Here is a 24,635-nt window from a genome sequence, read left to right on the forward strand (position 1 = left end):
GATGAGTCATATCTACAGGATGCATGTTTTAATCTAATCTGTCCACAACTCCGACCTCCCAGTGAAGCGACAGTTTACATTTTTCCATAGCTTGTAAATGACCTGTTCAGGGAAATGCTAGTAAATAGTTGCATTGGTGCTGACCGCAGATGCGTCTGGCGAACAGCTGGATGGCGTTAAGGACGCCTGTCCGAGCACGCCGCTGAGAGCTTTGTTATGGGACGGAGAGAAGAGATCTAACAAACTTCCTCCTGAGTGTGTATGTGTTTGTGTTTGCTGCGCCAGAGGAGACCTGCGCTGTCTCGCCGCGTCCCGGATGCCTCTCTGGACGCTGTAAACACACAGGAGGAGAAGGATTAGCTGCGGAGATTAAAAACAATGCTTGTGTTATAGAAGGAGAATAAACATGGGCAGAGGGACAGTATGAAGGGGTCTTGTGAAGAAGTATTAAATTCCAGACTTTACTAGAGTCTTCACTGAGGTGAACGAATGGATGCTTTGAAATGAGTCACTAAGGCCAAAGAGTCAGTACTTTCGAAAGAATCACTTCGACAAAAGAATCAGTACTTTTGAAAGAGTCACTTAGACAAACTAGTCAGTAGTTTTGAAAGAGTCACTTAGACTAAAGAGTCGATAGTTTGAAATGAGTCACTAATGCATAAGAGTCAGTACTTTCGAAAGAATCACTTATACTAAAGAGTCAGTGCTTTTGAAAGAGTCACTTAGGCAAACCAGTCAGTACTTTCGAAAGAGTCATTTAGAGTCGATAGATTGAAATGAGTCACTAAGGCAAAAGAGCCAGTACGCTTGGAATAGTTGGACTAGAGAGTCGATTCTTTGAAATGAGTCACAAAGGTGAAAGTGTTAGTACTTTCCAAAGAGTCACTTACACTAAAGAGTTGATACTTTGAAATGAGTCAAAAAGGCAAAAGAGTCAGTACTTTCGAAACAGTCACTTAGACTAGGGAGTTGATAGTTTAAAATGGGTCACTAAGGTAAAAGAGTTGGTTCTTTTGAAAGAGTCACTTAGACTAAAGAGTCAATACTTTGAAAGTCGAAATAGCTGATACTTCGAGGCGAGTCTGTAAGGTGAATGAGTTAATACTTTCAAAAACGTCACTAAGGCAAAAGAGTCTATTCTTTGAAACGAGTCAGTAAGATGAAAAGTCATTACTTTAATTATGTTTTAATGAACATATTCATCTAACATTTCTTGTTAGGATATGATTCTCGATCAAATATAATTATTCAGCATGTTTTTAGATGCTTATAGAATTATGAGCTAGCGCTAAACTTAAAATAATAATAATAATGAAAAGAAGACTATTTCAAACTTGGAATTATTTAAACAAAACATCATGAAACAGTTTAAAGTTCTGTGTTTACATGAAGAATGTAGACTTAAAGAAGCTTTAAAGAAGAGGATCCACGCTCCATCCTCTGGGATCTGAGTGTCTCATCCTGTCATGAGCCCCTTTTTAAAGCTTTATGACATGACAGCTCTTGATGTTCTAATGAACTTCCTCCTGAGTGTTTGTGTTTGGTGTGTCAGAGTAGAGAGACCTGTCCCGTCCCTCTGCGTCCAGTCCGTCTGTCCAGTCGAGGAAGTCGTAAATGAAAACTTTTTAACTAGACTAAACTCAACATCTGGCTGTAATATTCCTCCCATTCCCCCATTTTTTCAAACTGTATGGAGGAAAGTTCAGGACAGCCACGTATGTAATACAGCGAGATTTCCCTTCTCACCCGATTGGCGGTGCTAACGCTGCCTGTGGAAGACGTTCCCTCGGGTATTTATTTATTTTTTTTTACTTCGGTTACTTCGGTTCTCATGTTCCGAGCACTAAGATTAGCCACTTTATTTTCATAGCACTTTTGACCCTGGTGGGATTATGGGTAACAGCCGTTCTCAGGTTTCTGCTCTTCTGAAAAGCGAGGTCTCATGGCGGTGCGGTTTGGCACATTGCAACAGCTGTTCTGACCCAGTGAGAACCGGCCCTGGTGTGGTCCGGGGCAAAACACAGCCTGACAACTGCCTACAGGAGCCGAGCGGTGTTCATAGGAATTTATTAAAAAATCAATAAATACCTATTAAAGCTAGCGACATGAGCTAATCATTTTTTAGCAACCACTAATTACAAGCCTTTTTACAAGCCAAGACCTCTTATGCAGATTGGTATTTTTATTCAAATTTACTTAAAAATCCAAAAAAGGAAGCTCAATGCTGCTAGAAAGAACAATAGTAATAACAGAGTAATGGCTTGTTACTCTACTGTGTACACCTTTTCCGTGTTAGAGCACGATTAGTTTGTTTATTTCATATTTTTTTGGTTTATTTGAGTGCAAAGTTTCATTGTAGAATTGTAGAACTTTTAACTTAACGGTTTTATTGTTCCTTAGTGTGAACATTCCTTATAATAGAGGTGTTTTTTTAAATAAATAAAATAAAAAAATAAAAATAAAACAAATTTTCTGTCAGTTTGAGCTTAAAATATTCTCAGTCCAAAAAAATAACATCTTAGCAAGTGATGAAATCTAGTCAAATTTATTTAATAAAATAAAATCTAAAATATCAAAAATATAAAATTTATTTCTAAGCACGTTTTACTGTTTTTAAGCTTTACATTTTCTTATTCTGTTGGTAGATCTTTTCATTTATTTATTTATTTATTTATTTTTTTAAATTTCTGCCTAAAAATGATCAAGAAAATTTGAAGTTAAAATATAGTCAAATATGTCTAGAAATGTAATAAGTTTAGAATTTAATAATATGGTTTCTTACAATATTTTACCAGGAAATGCTCCATTATTTGACGTTATTTAAGATAATTAAGCTAACTTGCTAAGATGGCATTTTTATTGTAGCTGCTTTAATTAATTATAGAGGGTGCCAATAATTTTGAAAGGTCAGAGATTAACGCTAAAAAGGCGACAAAATATCAAACTGTACTTTATGTGCAACTTCAGAACATTGTTAGAACTTTGAGTTCACTTCAAGAGCACATCTCTCTCTCTCTCTCTCTCTCTCTCTCTGTCTGTCTGTATGCCCCCCCCGCCACCCCCCGCTCTGGCTCTCTCTCTGTTATGTTGTTGTATATAAATCTGACTCTGATCTATGCTAGTGTTATGCTAATAAACACATGCTAGCCGTGCTGTATTTGCTTCCACGCTCACTTCATCGTGTCTTGAGAACTCTGTATACACTCTGCACTCTTTATGAGGTGTTCAAGAGGAATTGGGGGAGGTGAAAATGCAAGCACTTTCTGGAAATATCGTACAGTTACCTTTTACTGGACTGATGATGCTTAATACGCCTTGCTTAATAGATTAGATAGTTTAATTGTTGTGGACATGTGCAGGTCTGGTTTCGGGTAAATGATGTGATGGAATGACTAATGGGCCATTTCACATTGTGTAGATCTTGTTTTGTCAAACACAGACCTAATCTTTCAGACGTTTGCTGAAAATTTGTGCAGGTCCCATGACGTAGGTCAGGTTTTTCCATTCCATGTGTCAGGCATTTATGAAAATAAAAGAGATTATAATTTGTTATATATTGAATTCGTTTAATGTGGGTGTGTTTCTTTCACTAAAGTGTTAGAACTTAGGGTTAGAAATGAGTCTAAAAAGTGAACAAGTCAATACTTTGAAATGACTCAATAAGGAGAGAGTCGATACTTTTGAATCACTAAAGTGAACAAGTCGATACTTTGAAAAGTCACTAAGGTGAAGGAGTTAATATGCTCAAACGAATCACTAAGGTGAATGAGTCGATACAGTCAAATGAATCACTAAAGTGAACGAGTCAATATGGTCAAAAGAATCACTAAGTGGAATGAGTCAGTATGGTAAAACGAATCACTATGGTGAAGGAGTCGATACGTTTGAACAAATCACTACGGTGAATGAGTCGATACGGTCAAATGAATCACTGAGGTGCACGAATCGATACGGTCAAACGAATCACTAAGGTGAATGAACCGATACGGTCAAACGAATCACTAAGGTGAACGAGTCGATACGGTCAAACGAATCACTAAGATGAAAGAGTCGTTACACTGATTATGTTTTAATTCATTTATTAATCTAACATTTCTTGTTTGAAGATAATTCTAAATCAAATCTGATATTATTCAGCAGGTTTTAGATGCTTTTAGAATTTCAAGCTAGAACTAAACACTAAACAAATAAGAACAGGACTATTTCAAACCTGAAATTATTAAAGCAAAACATCATGAAACAGTTAAAATGTCTGTGTTTACATGAAGAAGAACCTAATGTAGATTTAAACAAGCTTCAAGAAAACTGATAGTTTGAAACGACTCTTTCGAAAGAGTCACTTAGAGTAAAAAGAGTCGATAATGAGTTGAAATGAGTTGATACTTTGAAATGAGTCACTAATGCAAAAGAGTTGATATTAATTTAATTATTAATATTTAAGAATTTAATAATTAATTTAATGTGGGTGTGTTTTAAGACAAGAAGAAATTCCACTAATCACGTGAATTCTGGTGGCATTTTACAAACATCACTAGGGGTAAATACTTATGCAAAGACACCGGAAGTCAATATCAAAGGAGCTGCATGGGTGCCAATATTAAAACCGAGAGATTCTCAAATATCCTGAGGAGGTCTGAAAGAAATTAGAAGTTGTTATAAAGTAAAATGATTAAAGGAGATTGAAGTTAGTCTTGAGGTTTGGTTGATGTTTTAATGCTAGCGCTAACATTCAGTGCAAAAGTATACACGCCCATTGGTTTTCTTTTGTATTTAAGGTGGGTGTGTCTTATATCAGCAATCCGAAACAAGAAAACTGTTTCGAAATGCTGAAACCTGATCTGAAGAAGGTAGTGTATGACATCTGGCTGAGTTTTAACTGATAAATCGAGAACATTATAAGAGGAGCTACAGAGCTGTCCTTTATTACATTACTAAAACTGAGAGGATCCCAAAATATCCAGAAGGTTTGAAACAGGTTGAAGGAAGGACTAAAGGAAGTTGGTGCAAGTTAGCCTTGAAGTCAAGATGATTCTTGACCAGAAAAATATGAGTGGTGCTACAGGGGTGCCAATATTAAAGGCTTTCAGAAGGGTTGTTGCATTTATAAAGAGAAATTATGGACATACAAGTGGACAGTCAGCAATGACAAATAGTTGCAATTCTCCTGACAATTAGTTTACTTTTCTGGTATTTGGCAGAAGCCCTTATCCAGAATTACATTTTATCCAATTTTTTTTATATAACTGAGCAACTGAGGGTTAAGGGCCCTGCTCAGGGGCCCAACAGTGGTAGCTTGGTGGACCTGGGATTTGAACTCACAACCTGTAGTCCAACACCTTAACCACTAAGCTACCACATCCCCCATTAGTTACAATGCAGATGCTAAGTGCACCCTGTGACACTTTTCATGTCATGAATGCAGAAAATAGGAAATTAGATTTGGAAAATGTAGAATGTTTGTTTACCCATCTGTGCCAGGAATGGGGTACGTGTTGTTCTGGCACAGTGTGAGAGCTCAGCTCCATGTAAGGCCATATCAGGATCAAGACTTGAGGTCGCTTCCAAACACAATGGGGCATTCTTTAACAAACACACTACCCGGAACAGCCCACCCCCGCTCTCCAGCCCGGGAGAGTCTCAGACCGATTAATGCCTCCCCACCTCCCACACCAACCCCCCCCCCCCCTTCTTCCTCCACAGTCCACATATCCAATCAGAAGCCTCTAAGGACAGGAAGGTAACCCGACTCCAAGGTCCAAGCCTGGGGCTTTAATCTTGGCCACAGTTTGAGGCTAGTAGAAGGATTCCCTTATTCACAGAGGTTCCTCTCTCATCAGAAACCACACTCTGGGACAATGCCAGAGGATTAAATTAGCTAGACCAATACACACACACACACACACACAAACACACACCTTATCGGGTGCATGGTTCATTACACATTTACCAGGACTATGGCTCTTGAGGATTTAACACAGTCTGGTTTCCAAATGCTCAACAGCCGCCTGGATGGATGATGCCTACTTTTGTTCTGTTGCTCTCCCTGCAGCTGAGCGCCGGATCCGAGTGCAGCTGTGACGTCGGCCCTGACGGAACCAAGAAGAAGAAGTCCAAGAACCTGTAAGTTCCTCTGTTTCCTTAGAATCATGTCTCTCAGATGTGCTTTTGAGTTCTCCTGCTAGACCGGGTTGACACAAAAGCTATTCATGATTCAGGGTGCAAGCTAGCAAACATTGATTTTCTTCTGTTACCTGATGTTCCCAGGGTGCTTCAGGCTGCATTGTGGTTTCTCGCACTACCGTATGCTAAATACGTATTTGAGAACTTTGAAATCTGAGGAGCTTTTCTTCTATTGTGCAGCCCGGGTTGGGGGAAAAGTGTATCACTGGGACATTTTCTTCACAGGGCCATGTAATGTGAAGCTTTTTGTTAGTGTGTTCAGTCACTTCTCCTAGAGCTTCATTCATTACTTGTTTCTCGTATATATTACAAAAGCAAAAAGAGGGAGTTGTCTGGAGGCCTAAGAATGATCACTGTGTACTGTACACAAAATCCTGACCCACTGCCATGATCTGAGGTTCGTTTAATTCCTTTGGAATTTCAACCAGTTTCACGTCGAGGAAATGTTATGTTACTTCGCATTAGTGCGGAAAAAAAATTCCACTGTCAGGACAAAATATTATTTTGCTTAATGGTTCATACAGACGTTAGGAAAGAGTTTTTGTTTTTGGAAAAGTATTTCCTAAAAACATTTAGCATTTAAATTTCTAAAAGCCCTAGTATTAGCATTCGACAGTGATCACAGTCTCTAATAATAATAATAATAATAATAATAATAATAATAATAATAATAATAATAATAATGATAATGATAATTATCATCATCATCATTGTCATCATATCCAAGTCTCAAATAAATATAAATATTTATATAAATATTTATTTGAGAGCCATGGAGGTGAATTTCCTGTTTTCAGCTTGCTTTAGTAGAAAAAAAAAGAAAGCATTGAAAGAACAGGAAGTTCTTTGTGCTGGTGTTATAGACGGAGTGAATTATTTATAGCTGTATTTATTTACTCTGTGTTTTTTCATCTGGACGAGTGAAAAACTGCAAATACACACCCCAGCTTCATGGGAACGAGTGATTGACATGAAAGAAACTCGGGTGAAAGTTGACTAGCAGGTGTTAATTTTTCTTTTTATTGCTGTTAAAGGGTAAAGGTTCCAGTCTGGAAACACTGGGATGTGGTTAGAGATTTGTGGGGCTAGTTGGTCGGTCACTGCTGCATTTCTGTTATTCCCATGAGAAGGATGTTAACGTCCCAGAATGCAATGCAGCTGTATGATACGGCTGAGGCAGTGACGTAGCTTGGTTAGTCCACATTCTGTGAAATGATGGCGGGTTTAGCATCAAGGAATAAAGCACCGCTGCATCACTCTGTTTTGTTAGAGATGGAGTGAGAACTAAATCAAGCACAATCTCTACAATGTAGGAAACTGAAGTAAAAATACACCAACATGTCAATGAAAGAAGGTTAAATAGAATTAGCATAACTAGGACTTAATTCGAATTTTTATGCTAGCTTTTTTTAATTCTCTGCTTTTTTTTTCATAGTTTTCCCGAAATGTAGCTTAAATTTTACACTCGAATATAAAGCGTTACGTGAAACAGTGAAGTGATAATACAGCAGATGTTAAAGCAGCTGTCGTAAACGTGACCGGTGCGTGTGAGAGCAGTTACGCTGATCAGAGCGAGGTGTGAAAAGTTCACGTAGCTGTTAAAGCCGCCCGAGCTTCATCAGCTGCTGATTGGCTTAGCGTCACTGCCACGTTAATCAAAAGCCACACACTAATACCTGTTTAACCGGCGGCGGCCGGGAGTCGGCTAACCCTTTTGTCATGTTAATGTTGTGACAGTGGACAGACACGGCTTCAGAGGCGTCGCGAATATAAAAGCGGATGTTTAATAATGTAAATATTCGATACGTCTAAGAAATGTAGCTGAGATTTAAAAAAAAATCCTGTTGTAAGATATACATATCTAAATTCCAGAAAACTTTGAGTTTTTGTTCAAATTCGTGAACTTCGTTAAGCAGACACTGATATATTAAAAATATATATATATATATATATATAATAAAATAATCTCTGGACCAGAAAAATAAAATAAATCCAAAATGTAAATGTAACCCATAGCCTCCCAATATCTAAGTAGTATCTGCTACAAGATCATTCTAGAATGTTCTTTTAATTCTATACATCAACAGGACATGGACATATAACTGGTTATGACGTCATCTGTAAATGGATCTGAGACATTAGACACCAAGGAAGTTGCTGTTCTTTCAGTTCTTGAATTGGATGGATTGGAGTAAGGTCCAGATTGTGATGGTTAGAAGACAGGGAGAATCCTGAGATGTTGTGGTTAGTTCCTAACAAAAGGGCTCCAGGGAAGAAGAACCGGTGACACGAGGACAGGGTCATGCTCACTCGAGGGTCGTTGAGGCTAGCTCGTCTGGTTGGACTTGTTCGATGTACTGCAGCACAGATTGCAGGGAAGGTTAAAGCTGGCTGTGATAGAAAGGTGCTCACACCTGGACAGGTGAGATATTTTATTTATATCATCAGTGAGTGAGTGGTTTGATAGGACAAAGCCTTTTATTTTTCTCTTTTATCTAGCTTTATAATTGCTTGTTCAAACTCTACAATGGAAATATCTGATTGGCTTGTGATGAAGATGTTCATCTGCAATTTGATCATTTTACAGCATACATGTAAAACAAAATCCACCAGCAGACCCAAATGAAATAATTCTGTAAATATTTCTAGAATTTCACCCAATCTCAAACCCAATGTTCTTCTCAGTGTCCCAATTCTACCAGCTTTAGCGTTGGATTTATTTACTGTAGTACACACACATTGATTTATTCTTTCACTCATGAAGGGGGCGTGGCTTCAGATTGTTGCCCCCCCCAACCTTGGTTTAAGACACTGTGATGATATCCAAAGTGAAAACTTTATCAGCAGTGCAGAGAACGTTCTGGAAATGTACAGTTAATTGTTTGGTTAATCAGTTTATAGCTGCTTCAATAAGCATTTAATCCCAGTTAGCCTTTTCTTTTGCTTTCCCAGTACTAAACTGGTTGCTGTAAGTTTCCTTTATACTCTAGCTTGTCTCACAGCTCCAGTCCAAATACAAAAAAACACACCCAACAACATTGTTTTGGCTGGTGGACTGGAGTAAACAGAGCAGATTTTGTTTTTGGATGAACTGTACGCTTAAGTGCAGGTACAGTACACTCTCAGTCCCGCTGTGGAACGGGACGGAGCAGAGCGTGTGCTGGTTCAAACAGAAATAAAATCATAAGAATCCCTCAAACCACAGCTGGCACTCCATCAAGGCCTTTTGTTTTTTTTTTTGGTTTTATTTCTGACTCCCTTGAGAGAGAGGAGGGAGATTCAGAGCAGGAAGAGACTCTGAGGAGAAACGTTCATTGTAAGAGAAGCTATCCAGGAAAGACAGACAGACAGACAGATAGACAGACAGACATAGACAGACAGAGCCGAAGCATCAGATAAAGTGAAAAGGATCTGCTGACGAGAATGTACCTCGTTTCAGACATAACTACAACTCGATATTTACATGACCTTGAATGAATCACAGCCATTAGCATCATTCCTTAAGCATCCAAAAACCCCAAACAGTGGCAGAAATACCTCATAATTTACATTTTTATTTAGTCGGTCACTTACAGTAACATTGGTTCATAATTATTGTTTGTTTCTCAGATTTTTTAAAAATAATTTTGTTATTTTTTATTTATTTATGTATTAGTATCTATTTTTACATTTCTTTTTGGACACCAGACTTAATACATAGCTCATAATTTACATTTATATTTAGTTGGCTACCTAAAATAACATCGGTCCATAATTAGTGTTTGTTTCTCTGATTTTTTTTTTTACATTAATTTTAAAAATTAATTAATTAATTAATTTTTATTTTTAAATTTCTTTTTGGACACCAGACTCAATAAATAGCTCATAATTTTCATTTGTATTTAGTCGTTTACCTAAAATAACATCGGTTCATTAGCTAGTTAATTAGTGTTATTTATTTATAGTGTTAATTAATTATTTTTAATTATTATTATTATTATTATTATTATTATTATTATTATTATTTATTTATTTTTATTTTTTTTTTCATTTTTAAATTTCTGTTTTGGACACCAGAATCAATGTCAGTCAGTATAATCCTGGAGATGATTTATTCACACTTACAGGCTACATTTAAATAAAGAATTAAAAATTTATGTGCTATTGAAAAAGTTTTGAAAGTTCAATAATTCATGTAAAACCTATAGCATGTTATGTTGTGGTCCAGTTCGGATTGGTTTTGCTCTAAAGCTGGTAAATCTGGGACTGAAAGGGAATCCTAGTACTTGTAATACTAGTAAAAGTAATAAAATGTAAGACTAACAATTACTTCATTTAACTAAGAAGACTGACTCATAACAAAAGCTTTAATCTTAAAACTCTTTCCTAATTTCCTGGATCTTTGACACTTCGCTGAACAGTAAACATGCAGATACACAACACACCAGCGTGTCCTCTCTGCACCGTGATTGGCTGAGGTCTGATCCCACCCCTGCCCTCCTGTCTTCCCCTCCCTGGGCTTTAAAAAGGCTCAGAGGAGCTGAACAGGGCTAGATGATCGTGCCTCTTTGCCCACCCTGCCCCACACCTACACACACACACCCACACACTCAAACACACATGTTCCATACAATGGTGGACTTCTCCGAAAAGTACTTGGAAAGGTAGGCATCCTGTTCGTCTCCTCCGAGTTTTCTGTGATGGACAGATTGAGGATGAACCGAGAGGGGAGGGAGAGGAAGAAAGAGAGCTTAGAATAGCTTAGAGAGTGAACTAAAGAGACGGTGTGAAGTTGAGATCTTCTCCGCTGGGATTTGAGAGAGATCCACGTGAGTTATCAGGTCTTTTATGCTGGGTGTATGTGTGTGTGTGTGTGTGCATGTGTGCATGTGTGTGTTGGAGATGTTGGAGATAAGTTCTCTCTGTGTGTTCTTGCGTCTCGTTATCGTTTATCTGTGAACGTGAAATCGTGGTGTTTGTGTCAGAGAAGCATGAAGCCGTGTTATTGACCCAACTGAGTGAAGGCTCCAGCAGACACACTAACACTCTGATGGCTGTTTATTTCAAGTACCGGTCTTTGCATAAACCTAGATATAGGATAGCATTAAAAATGGATGAACTACAAGCCTGGATTCTTTTCTCTCCACCTCATTCCCATTGGCGTAGTTTTTTTTAAAAGCTCCATCATCGCTGCTGAGCCTCTCCGGGCCGCTGTCACGTTCTAAAATGTCTTTCCCACTGCAGGCGTCCTGGTTTTCTTGCACCAGAATAGCTCAGAGCAATGCTGCGAGAGATAATAAGGGCCTGCCAGAGCGGGAGCTGGAGCCTGGAGACGATTCCGGATTGCGGACGGAGACTTTCCTCGTCCTCAGAAGCTGGTGGAGAGGAAACGTCAGCCGTCATGGCGATTCGGATAAGCTGCGGTGGCGGTGAATGAGCGTGACGAATGTTTGCATGTGTTTCTGGCTGATAGTGAGAGAGAGAGCGTTTAAGGTTCGGATGCGTTGGAGCGTGTGCAGATGTGCAGCTGGAATTGTGTCCATCCATCTTGTTATTCTGCGCTTTTCACTTTCATGGCATGAGCTCAGAGAGTCTGTATGATCACAGCAGCAGCAGCAGATCTTAGATACACATCTTAGATAGTCCAGCTGCGGCCAGCTGCCGATAAGCCGAGATTCGGGATTCTACTCGAGGTCTTAAAGGTCATCCGTCTTCTGTATGACATTTCCACGGCCGTGTGTTATGAAGCCGCAATAACTGAAATAACTCGGGAATTATTCTGCAGCGGGCAGCGTCCACACCGCATGCCTGAGAGGTGGACATATTCACACAGGGCTGCGGAATGTAGACCATCTGCAGGACTATGCTCAGGGAATGTGCAGAAAAACTCCTGCTGTTACTAGCATGGACACACACACGCACATGGATACACACACACACACACACACACACACACATATATATATATATATATATATATATATATATATATATATATATATATATATATATATATATATATATATATATATATATATATAGATAAACATGCACATGGACACACACACATATGCACATGCACACGGAAACACACACACACACACATATGCATATGCACACGGAAACACACACACACACACATATGCATATGCACACGGAAACACACACACACACGCACACAAAATTACTTTTTCAAAGTATGAAAAAGGATGTAGGTTTTTCAACCCGTCCATTAACAGTGGAATATTTTGCACTCATATTACACTTACTAGAGTCTGGCAGTTTTACTTATTAATTAGATTTGAACCCATTTTTATTAAATTCATCAGAATTATTTAGCAGAATAAAAACTTTAATAACTTTTATAATAACGTTCAGCGAACAGTGGGCCTAGAGGCTAGAAAATACCCATAATGCACTGGTAAAGAATAGAACAGAGAGCGAGGCACCAGTTCAGTAAGAGAGTGTGTGTGGATTATAGAGTAATAAATGACAGCGGCTTCATTTGCATATTTGAATAATTAATGAAAGTGATCGTTCTGTGGAGGCAAGAAGATTATGAACCAGCCACTAAGAAGCACTTTTATTAACAATATAGTGTAATAAAAACAAAACGAGAGGAAGAGGAAAAGGAAAAAATTGTGCAAATCAACAAATTGTAAATTTGTTAAAATAATGAATTTATTGTTAAAATAAATAGATTATAATCAATAATAAATGAGAATATAATAAAGGCAAAAACATAAAAACAGCAGCAAATTTTTATTTTAAAGACTAAATAAAGATTTTATTATAAAATAAGTGAAAAATGAAATTTGCAATTCAAATTTAATGAATCTAAAAAAAGGACGGAAAAAATATCCAAAACAAAGAGAAGAGGGGAAAAAAGGCAAGGAAATAAATTATAAATATAAAATTATAAATACAAATTAAAAATGACATTTGAATAAATAAATAAATGAATGAATGAATGAATGAATGAATAATAGGAGAGAAAAGAGAACAAAAAATGATGTGTGTCAGTAAAAAACCCCCCCCAAAAACCCTGATTGGACAGCAAAATATAAACCAAAACAAAACAAAATGCTAAACATAAAGCCTCTGTTGAGTCTGACCTTCATTATGACCTTTCCAAACTGGTATTTTATTTTGTTAAATATTGTACTAACAGCAGTCACGTGCTTGTGTTTGCTTTATAGTGTAAATAAACAGTCTGTACATTTGCTCCAGCTGTGACATCATGAGACCGGTGTAGTGTGTGCTGGTGAACAGTAGGCGGCAGTGTTGAGTCAAATATGTGTCTTCTGTCCCCTCGTGTGTTTTATTTACATTCTGCAACTTCACTACGTCCTGTTTCCTTCAAACTTCTCCAAAACATCCTATCTGTTCTCAGATCAGATTTCGTAGCATTTCCTCCAATGCAATCTTCTTTTTTTTCCTTTGCTAACATTTTTTGTTCTTTCGCCTGCTGGATTCAAACCAGATCAAGACCATAAATAGTTTATTAAACTCGCAAATCTTTTCCAAGGCCCGTAAACTTTTGCTGGAGGTTCTCAACTCCCACAATGCCTCAACCCTGGCTTTCTGCAGATTTCCCACTGGAAGTGAAAAATAAGCCAATCAAACACGTCTCGATCATCTGCTTCTGCTTTACGCCGTCTAAAAAAAGCCTTTTTATTTGCTAGACCTCTTCAGGTTTCCAGTTCAAACCTCCTCCATGCCTTTTTCTCTTTTCTGTGGATTCTCCATGTTTGAATACACAGACTCTTTTTGGCCTCGAGTCGTATTTACGGCGTTAACGCTAGCCAAAAGAATCCGAACCAGCTTTAGCATGTGTGTGAGCAGTCAGAGAGGAATGCCATGTGATGAATGCAGCTCCTTAACTACTTGACCATTTCACCGCTCTTATCTTATCAGAGCGGCTTGGATGTGAGTAGAAGGGATTGGGTGCGTCATCGTCAGCGTCATCCAAAATAAAACGTGTTTATGTGTAAACTGCGTTCAGGTCTTTGTCAACATCATGAGATAGTGCAGCTAGGAGGAAGGGTGTAGTTTTCCGATCATATAGCATATGCACCTCGGAAATCCTTATGAGAAATTTCATCGGAAAAGCAATCGACATGCAAAGCCTTAGATGCTTAGAGCATACGCTTGTATTCGACTGGAGTGGTTTTCTCTGGGGTGAACTTGACCAGGTTTAGAGCTGTTAATCAAATAAGCGTTTGAAAATTGGTCATCAGTTTATATTTAGGTGGTATGATGCAGCATAGTTATGATTTCCAGGTCAATCATGAGCTCAGGTTATAGAAGCCTTAGACATTACTGCACTTCTTTCTTCACATATCCCAGCTTTGGAAGTTGGGGTCAGAGCAACGGGTCAGCCATGATACAGCCCCCTTGGAGTGGTGAAGGTTAAGGGCGTTACTCAAGGGCCTAACAGTGGCAGCTTGGCAGTGCTGGAGCTTGAATCTCAATATGGACCTCCAATCAACAACCCAGAGCCTTAACCACTTGATTGGATTGGTGAAACTATCCAGGATGCATTCCTGCATCAAGCTCATTGTTCCTCGAAAAGGCCCCCCGATCCACCGAGACCCTGATCAGGACCCTTAATTGTTTACTGAACCTGAACGACTGAATTAATATTTTTCAGTGGTTTGCTTTGGGGTACAGATAAAGTGTCTGAGCAAATTGCAGAGACTTGAAAATGGCATTCAGCTATTTTTGTGTATTGCCAAAGATGGGATATAAGGAGTTGACATTATTTATTCATTTGGAAGCTGATGTACTGTACAAATGAAATCCTATAATAATGGAAGCATTCCTAAGACCAAACCATGACAAGTCTGGGATTTGAACCTTGCTGGTCCAGAACCTTAAGTGCTGAGCCACCACTCCCCCAAACCTCAGACAATTCAGTGGTAGCTCAGTGGTTAAGACGTTGGACTACTTATCAGAAGGTCCCAAAGTTCAACCCTTAAGCACTGCCCAGTTGCCAATGTTGGGCCCTTGAGCAAAGCCCTTAACCCTCAAGCTGAAATCCGATTCTCTGGGGCTTCACCTGTTCTGACTGAAAGAGCTGATGTGCCTCTCAGCTGTCTTAAACATCCTCACAGCTGACCTTCCTCCTTCTTCCTGTTGACAAAGATAAGGGCAGTAACCTCAGCCCAGAACGGCCTTGGCTTTGAAACACAAAAGCAGCTTCATGGAAAAGCAAGATTGTGCAGTTGAAACATAATCATGTTCCCTATTCATGCGGTAATGGAACGTTTGAACATGGAGCAAGAGAAAAATACATATGTGGTGGGTTAAAGAGGAAGTCCGTGAAGCCACATCTCTCGGAAGTGGTGCGGTTGTGTCTTGACTCAAAACCAAAAAATGCCCGGTGTTGTATTTTAAGGTGATTGTTCATCATGTAGTTGTGTGGGTGTGAGGGTATTTTTGTGAGAGGTGGTGGGGGCATTGTTTCCAGATTTGAGCACAACATTGCATGATGTCATAAATTGTTACAGACTTCCTGTTTCCTGTGAGGGCTCACCTCCTGGTTTCTTTTACTTGAGCCTAGCTGAATTCAAAGAGACAGCTAACGGTAAAAAAAAACAAACAAAAAAAACGTGCTAGAGCTAAAAACATGGCTAATGATTTCCTTTCAAACAAACACAGATGTTAAAAGTGATGAATAAGTGTCAGTTCGCCTGGAGCACAAGCACTGAGTCGTCCTGTCAGCCTTCACTGAATTTTGCATGATAATAAGTCCAGAAACCGTTATAGAATAGAGGTACGGAGAGGGCAGTACAGATGGACAGATTTAGGAACCATGTCTAGGGAGATCCAAAAACGGAATGGTCTCCCAACGTGGTGCTGATGAGAGTGGAGGCCTTGCTAATCCACTGTGGAAATCAAACGGCAGGAAATAGGTGTTACGGAAGGTCGGGCATTCCATGAGGACGCCAGTGAGGTCGGAGTGTGTGAGGACGAGCGCTCGGGGATGGGAGGAGGGCGTGTCATGAAGCCTAAAGTTTGGCTGGAGGTAGAGGGGTGCAGCTGTTCTGCTGTTAGCCTCCTCAAGGGCTTTAACCCTGAGGTCACGAGCCCAGGGGCCTCACGGAGAATCCTAGAGAGAGGTGTGGAGGTAGAGAGCTGCACTCAGCCTCATCCCTCTGTCAGTACGTCACTCTGTCAGTCAGCAAGGAAGAAGAGGAGAGAGAGGACGAAGGACAGTGAGTGAGACGAGTGCGAGAGAGAGAGAGAGAAAGAGAGACAGTCTGTGTCTCTCTTCCAACTCTCAACACCTTGCTGGAATCGTATCACTGCTTTGTGGTTGACTTTGGAGACAATGTGTGTACACACAATGTGGATTTATTAATTTTATTTTTTTAACCGTTTTGTTTTCCACGATCCCCGGATCTGAGCTTCATCTCTGACCTGCTGCTTGTGTGTGTGTGTCCATACAGGGCCAAAGACATGAAGAACCGACTGGCGTTCCTGAGGAGAAGGAATGAATCTCCAGGAAGCACTCCAGCCAGCAAGCTGGATAAAACAATGAAGTCAATCAAGTAAGTGTTAAATGCGAGTGTGTGCATGCGTAGGTGTGTGTGTTGACACATATGGGTGTGCACATGGCCTGAGAGAAGAAGTAGTGGAAAAAGGGAAGTTATGTATTTGTGTCATCACATTGTCATACGCTTGTCATGCTTAGCGTGTCTGTCTTTCCATGAATGAATCAATGCCCTTATATGGCGCACGATAACATTTGTGTTTACGTTATCTTAAAATCCAGAAATGACAAATCTCAACATGTGGCTTGCTAAAACTTGTAGAACATTTTATTCATGAGGGATCCGTCTTGTTTTGAGCAACACTGGAGATACCAATCAATATGTGCATATGAAGTAATACTATTCGTGAAATATACAATGCGCCGCATCCTAGCTGGCTGAACATATGCAGGGGTGTCGTTTCTTTAGCATGACTAACGCCTGCTTAATTACCCGTGGACGCAGTGTACAATGCCACCCTATCGTTCAGAAAGACTGCCTTTGCTCCTAAAGTCAATAAAGCAGCAGATGTTGTAGAGCTGTTAATTGTAGTCACACAATGAAAAAGGAGGTTCGGAAAAGTGAGAGGCAGGAGGAGGCGGAGCCATAGTACCATCCTACTGGCTGGCTCTAGCTCCTCCTTCACCCCCTCCCTTCTCTGAGCTTAGTCATAAAAGAAGCTCTCCACTGGAGACGCTCAGAGAGGGGCTTGTAACACACACGGAAACACCCAAATACACACACATACCGAGCCGGAGAGAAGCACAGTGCTTCGGATGGGTCACACAATGAGAAACCTGACAGAAATGGGCTTGCTCAAGAACCGTTCTGCTTTCATCTGCAGGCCCACGCCGGAGGAGGCGCTCAAGTGGGGAGAATCCCTCGACAAGCTGCTCGTCCATAAATGTAAGTCAGGATTTTGAAACATTTTTAAGTCATTCTCTATGTATTAAGATTACAAATTGAGGTCTTGCCTCTGCCCTGGAAGTGGGAATGACGTGTGTGTGTGCGCTTGGTGCATTTTGTGTGAGTGTGTGAATGTGTGTGTGTGTGTGTGTATGTGTCAGAGGCTCTCGCATGAATTAACTCCATATGAATTGAGCCATGCATCAGCAGGGAGGAAATAGCAACACGGAGGGATTACTGAGCTGTAAAAGGCATTACTGTGCTCTTTCTATTTATATCTAATCCCTAATCCAGATCCTGATGATTATAATATGGTTTGAATTGATGCGAAGGAAAATTGAATGCCTGCAGTTTTAACATCCAGCATGTCATGTGCACGAGTGAGACTTATCTGCACAGTGCACTTATTCGATCGTTTTCCTATCGCAGTAATAACAACAACTACATTAACAAAAAAAAACCCCTCCAGCCTGCTTATCTGCAGCGGAAAGCGCTCTCAGTCAGTGGGGTGGCTCCTCGCTTCCTCGTATTCTTACTGAGCACAGTCCCAAAACCTGGCAGAAATATTCATGCAACCTGCAAGGGAAGGAAGATCGGTTTTATTTAAAAATAAATGCACCAGGTCTTTGTAAACTGTTCTAATTCTATTGAAAAGGCACAGAGCCAAATAAATCCTTGACAAGTCGCCTTTGAAAAATGTGTAAATGTGTAAACGGAATGCTTTTAAAACATCTCCGTCTCCGATGGTCAGCGACGGAAGGGCAAGAGAGGAAGCCGCTAATCTGAATACAATGATCCTTATCTCTATGATCCTTAGCCGTTCCTCTGGTTTTTCCTGTCCACTCATCTAATAACGCTCTGCCTCTCTCTCTCTCTTTCTCTTCTTTTCTCGGTCAGATGGCCTGGCGGCGTTCAGAGCGTTCCTGCGCACGGAATTCAGCGAGGAGAATCTGGAATTCTGGCTGGCGTGCGAGGATTACAAGAAGATCAAGTCGCAGTCCAAGATGGCCTCAAAGGCTAAGAAGATCTTTGCCGAGTACATCGCCATCCAGTCCTGTAAAGAGGTAAGGCAGAGAGTCTTTGTTTTGCGAAACAGTTTAGGCGTGTATCAAAACCCGGGGCTAAACGCCGGCCAGTCAAAACACGGCTCAATCGCTTTGACTGGAAACAAATTTCAACAGAGTTTGAAAAGTTGCTAAGTAAACACACATGGCTAGAGGAGTGTAAATCCTGCGCCTTCCCCCTCCCCCTGTCTCCGCCAGAGGAGGCATGAGGCAGGCCATGAATGAGCCGTTCTGTGTGTATGGTTCCCACATGGAGGCCAGAGAGAGGCCTGGAGGATGTGAGGTCATACCTGGCTAATGAATTCAAACGAAGCCTGTGCTACACTGAGCGCCTGCTTTTAGCGCATGTTTTCACTTTCTGAGCTTGGAAGAAGCCTGGAAAAAAAATTCTAGAAAGAGACAGAGAACAGAATGTGTTTCCGGACTTGACCAGGATTTGCCACTAACTATATGATTCCTCTTTTTTCGCCCTCTAGGTAAACCTTGACTCGTACACGCGAGAGCACACCAAGGAGAACCTTCAGAACGTCACGCGCTCCTGTTTCGACCTGGCCCAGCGCAGGATATACGGCCTGATGGAGAAGGATTCGTATCCACGGTTCCTGCGCTCGGAACTCTACCTGGACTTAGTGAACCAAAAGAAAGCGAGCGCTACGTCTACGGCGTCCTCGTCGTAAGAGGAACCACGGCGCAGAGACGCTTGACAAAAAAATATCTAACTAGCATTGTGGACACTTTCGTTCTCATCCGCCATCCTGTCCTACGACGAGGAGGAAAGAAAGAGGGGAGGAATAGAGAGAGAGAGAGAGAGATGGAGAGAGAGAGAGAGAGGAGACGATCAGGACGGAGAGACCCCAGAAAGGAAGAAGGCGGTTGTTCCGATCCGGAGGATGAGACGTGTGGAGTGTCTGTGTAACGAGCTACATCATCGTTATTATTATTATTATTTGTTTAAGTTTGGTTTTGGAGAGAGTCGAGGACGGGGATTTGCTCTTCGATGTAAAGACAGTCGGGTACTGTTTTGTCGTTTCTTATCCTTCGTGCTCTCGGTACGACGAAGACACCACTGTTTTTTTTGTTTTTTTTTGTCGCTCTCATTCTCAAGCCGTCAGACCCGGATCGATGCGGCACGCGGTTCCTTCCTGTCCTGTCCTGTCCTTCCTTCCCTCTGTGGTCATGCACTTCTCAGACGTCTCGGCGTCTCCTTTTCTCGTCCCGCCGTCCTGAAAGACGTTTTTGGTGGAACGGACCAAATCAGAACACGGACTCTCTCTCTCACGCTTCTGCACGCGGACCGCACTCATCCGTCCGCAGGTCTGCTCCGGTCAAACGCGTGACAGTTTCTGTTTTAGCAATTCATCGTAGCTCCATGTGAGGACTGGACGAGAGGATTCTCAGGACTGCACAGCACTCGACTATGAAGCTTTCAGGCTTGTTTTGACTTTTATTTCACTTTTTTTTGTATATATTATTATAATTATTATTTTTTATTAGGTTTAAACCTGCACTCCGTAGATGTTTTTTTTCCCTTTTTGTTGTTATTGTTAATAAGAAAGATAACGCTTTACCTGTACAGAAAGTTTGCGTATTTATTTAGAGCCTCGCTGGATGTCGCGTTCGGTTCATTGCACTCGGCTAAACAAGAAAAATGGCACCCTTCGAAACCCCTCCCCCTTTCCCCACTACCCAAACACCCCCTCCCCCTCCCTTTTAACCACGATTCCCATGAACTGTCCTTATGTAAGTGCAATATGTTTTATTATTTTTTTTAATAATAATTTTTTTTGGTTAGTCCGCTTATCATTTGGATAAGTTTCACTTCGACGACGGATTTTTCTTTTGTCGGAAGAAGAAGAAGAAGAAGAAGAAAAAGATATATATATTCGACCCACTCGAAGACTGAGTTGCAGTTTTAAGAGAATATTTAGTTCCTATTATTAAGTGAGTTATTCTAACTGTGTAATCCCTGGCAGCAGGCAGCCGGGGGGTGTTTATGGATGTAAATATAATTCTTAAGAAAAGAATAAAACGACGAAAAAAGACAAAAACACAAGGTCTTGTGGGAAATTTCCCACGCAATACAGCTGTATGTATGTACATGTAAATAATCAGAGCCTCAAAGCTATAAAATGACATGTAACGTTATCAGAAAAAAGAAAAACAAGGGGGAAAAGACGTGGGGTGAAAAAAATCCACCTTTTCCTCGGTCATACACTGCTTGTAAGGGGTTTACGAAATGTATTTTATCATTTTCACTGTTTACAAACTTCAAACGCATCTCCGATTAAAAATAGCAAGCGAAAAAAACAACAAAAAAAAAGGCGATAGAGAGAATACATTTGGTGTCATTGTAAAAAAAAAAAAGAAAAAGAGAGGAAAAGAAAAAGAGAGAAGATATAATAAAAGAGATGAAATGATAAAACTGATCCCTGTTCTCTTGGTCTTTAATTATTGCTTTGTTTCTTTATTCTTACTGGAGATAATGGACGTGTGTGTGTATGTGTCAGTGTGTGTGTGTGTGAGTGTGTGTGTGTGTGTGTGTGTGTCAGTGTGTGTGTGTGTGTGTGTGTGTGTGTAAATACATTTATCACCATCGCCTCTTTCTGTCACGGCTCGGGTAAACAGGTACAGAACGGATGGCTCTAAATAGGTGACCTGAAACAGTCACATGGTCGAGAGAGAGAGAGAGAGAGAGAGTGAGAGAGAGAGAGACACAGAGAGTGAGAGAAAGAGAAATAGAGAGAGAGAGAGAGAGAGAGAGAGATGGATGGATGGATGGATGGATGGATGAGGAAAGAAAAGGTGATTAAGATGAGATAAAAGAGGAAAAGCAGTGAGGAGGAACTGAAAGGAAATCCAAGAATAAGGTGATGAGTGAAGAAAAAAAATGAAAAAATGAAAGAGGAGAGATACATGAGAAAAAGAAAGAGAAGAATAAAGAAAGAAAATGAGAGAATAAAGAAAAGGTGGGAGGTAATATGAAAGAAGAGACCAAGGAAAAAAAGAGATTAAAGGAGAAAAGAAGAGAAGTAAAAAGTAAAAGCCAAACTGATAGAAGAATTAAGAAGAAAGATAATATATACTTAATATATGCTGAATCTATACTGAATTATTCCTGAATTTATCCTAAATACATCATTAATATATCGTTAATATATACTGAATTTATCTCAAACTTATACTGATTTAATCCTGAACTTATCCCAAATATATACTTAATATATACTGAATATATCCTAAATATACACTGAATTTATCTTAAACCTATTCTGAATTATTACTGAATTTATCCTTAATTTATCCTGAATACATCCTGAATATATCCTTAATATATACTGAATTTATCCTGAATTATTTCTGAACTTATCCTTGATACATCCCTAATATATACTGAATTTATGCTGAACTTACACTGATTTAATCCTAAATTTATCCCTAATATATACTGAATTTATTATAAACCTATTTTGACTTATTCCTGAGTTTTTCCTGAATATATACTGAATTTACCCAGAATATATCCTTAATATATAATGAATTAATCCTAAACCTATACTGAATTAATCCTGAGCTAGTCCTGAATTTTTCCCGCACCATGTTAGAAAGTGTGTCAGAGAAGTCTGACAGGATTAAAACGACCGCAAATAGCATCAATCCTGTAAGCTTTTTAGAGTTGCTAAGGAACCGTGTGTGAGTGTGTGTGTGTGTGTGTGTGTTCCAGTCTTTATTGGTTTTGGTCAGGACTAGTGGGTGTTTATTGAGTGAGCGCTTCTTTCCTTTCTGCATGGCAACTCCACAGTTGGACCTTTCATTTGGAGAAGCTTCAGGTCCATGCAGCCATCCTACACACACACACACACACACGCACGCACACACACACACTGGTGGGAAGCTCTGAGCGGCAGGTGGTTCTGCCCAGCTTGCTGAAGCGAGGTGATGACAGCTCTGTTTGGACTTGGCTCAGATTGAAGCTCCTCTGAGGATCTGGCATGATTCGGCATGACTGACACATACACACACACACACACACACACAAACAGAGAGAGAGATAACAGCGTACAGATTGGATTTACATTTCAGCAGCCTGCATCCTTTCAGTGTGTGTGTGTGTGTGTGTGTGTGTGTGTTGAGTTGTGTGTTTAAGTTCAAAGCAATTGAGTGATTATGAACGTGTTCTACGATTACGTCTGATTCACGTCGTGTCACTGCTGAGTCGTGAAAATGACAAACAGCGCGCTTATTAACAAACTCTCATCTCCTGATGGTTGCTGCTGCAGGCTGCACTCGAGTAAATATCCTAACCAGTGACTTCTACAGACTGAGTGAACACAGTGATGTTCTTCAAGCTGAAGGCTGCGTCTCAATCTGCTCCATAGTTCACCAGTATTTCAGGGACCTGAACAGGGAGTTTTAAGGGCTCTCTCTCTCTCTCTGTCTCTCTCTCTCTGTCTCTCTCTGTCTCTCTCTCTCTCTGTCTCTCTGTCTCTGTCTCTCTCTCTCTCTCTCTGTCTCTCTCTGTCTATCTCTCTCTCTCTCTGTCTCTCTCTCTCTCTCTGTCTCTCTCTGTCTCTCTCTGTCTCTCTCTCTCTCTCTCTGTCTATCTCTCTCTCTCTCTGTCTCTCTCTCTCTCTCTGTCTCTCTCTCTCTCTCGCTCTGTCTCTCTCTCTCTCTGTGTCTCTCTCTCTGTCTCTCTCTCTCTCTGTCTCTTTCTGTCTCTCTCTCTCTCTCTCTCTCTCTCTCTCTGTCTCTCTCTCTCTCCGTCTCTGTGTCTCTCTCTGTCTCTCTCTCTCGCTCTCTCTCTCTCTCTCTGCGCATGCGCGGCGGAGAGGCGAGTGTGGCGTGTGGAGCGCGTGAGAGCGGTTGGCGTTTTGCCAATTTTTTCGGCACTAAAGTGCAATTCTTTTCCGTTTGAAATCTCGGAATATTAATATACTTATTGTGTGAGTGTGTGTGAGTGTGTGCGGACAATAACTGTGTGTGTGAGTGTGTGCGCGTGTGTGTGTGCAGGTGTGTGTGAGTAGCGTGTCGGTGAAGCGTGGTTATGGCGGATCCGACCGCGAGGTTGTGTGAGAGTTTGACTCGCCGGCACGGTGTCCGTGTTGTGTGTCCGGTGAGTGTTGAAGAATGTTGTTTAGCAGTCGGTAACGTGGTGGGGCATGAGAACATTGTCTCTGCCTCCAGAATGAACAGTGCCATTGTGGTGTTTCTGAATAATGTTGAGAAAGTAAGAAATCTGATTCAGAAAGGCATCATTGTTAATAATGAGACAATACTGGTTTCTCCCCTCAGTTCCCCAGCTAAGAAAGTCTTGTTGTCCAACGTCCCTCCTTTTATTTCAGATGAAGCTATCTGTAAAGAACTGTCTCAGTACGGGCGAATTGTCTCCCCCATTAAGAGAATCCCTCTTGGCTGTAAGTCCCCACTGGTTAAACACTTGGTTTCTTTTAGAAGAATGGTCTTCATGGTTTTTAAAGAAGGTGTGGAAGAGCTGAATGCCGTTTTTAAATTCAGAGTTGAAGGCTTTGACTACAATCTGTTTGTTTCTTCTGATACAGATATTAAGTGTTTTAAATGTGGAAAAACTGGTCATCTTGCTTGGGCCTGCCCTGAGAGGCAGAGTGACCCCGGTGTTTCTGAGCGACTGGGGCAGGACGCAGCTCAGTCGGCTGGGGTCGTTCCCCCTGCGGCTACAGTTCAGCCAGCTGCTGAGGGCCCCGGAGCTGCTGCTGCACCAGACCCGAAAGAGAGTGAGCCCCAAGCCCAGCCTGCAACCCAGAAGCCCACTGGAGCTGCAACAGCCCGGAAAAGCCATGCACGGCCGAACCGGCCGCGGAAGAGCCATGCTCAGCTCAACCGGACCGGGAGAAGCCGTGCTCCACTGCGAAGAGCTCAGTGGGTTCTGGAGCAGTGCTGGAGCTGCCTGCGCTGGCAGAGGCAGGCACGGAGGTGCAGAGCGAACGCCCGGAAA

At 40.8% G+C, this 24,635-nt stretch overlaps 1 protein-coding gene across 1 annotated transcript in view; it reads left to right on the top strand.

The window, feature by feature from the left end:
* rgs3a (regulator of G protein signaling 3a) overlaps positions 1 to 20,541 on the top strand; it is a 128,939-nt gene extending 108,398 nt beyond the window's left edge. Inside the window, exons 12-16 of the mRNA XM_058383207.1 lie at positions 6,050 to 6,120; positions 16,614 to 16,715; positions 17,542 to 17,603; positions 18,501 to 18,667; positions 19,144 to 20,541. Coding sequence (XP_058239190.1) covers positions 6,050 to 6,120; positions 16,614 to 16,715; positions 17,542 to 17,603; positions 18,501 to 18,667; positions 19,144 to 19,344 — 603 coding nt within the window. The 3' untranslated portion in view covers positions 19,345 to 20,541. The remainder of the gene's footprint in view (positions 1 to 6,049; positions 6,121 to 16,613; positions 16,716 to 17,541; positions 17,604 to 18,500; positions 18,668 to 19,143) is intronic.
* Positions 20,542 to 24,635: the final 4,094 nt, after the last annotated feature.

This window comes from Hemibagrus wyckioides, linkage group LG28 (genome assembly GCF_019097595.1).
Source record: "Hemibagrus wyckioides isolate EC202008001 linkage group LG28, SWU_Hwy_1.0, whole genome shotgun sequence".
NCBI lineage: Eukaryota > Metazoa > Chordata > Actinopteri > Siluriformes > Bagridae > Hemibagrus > Hemibagrus wyckioides.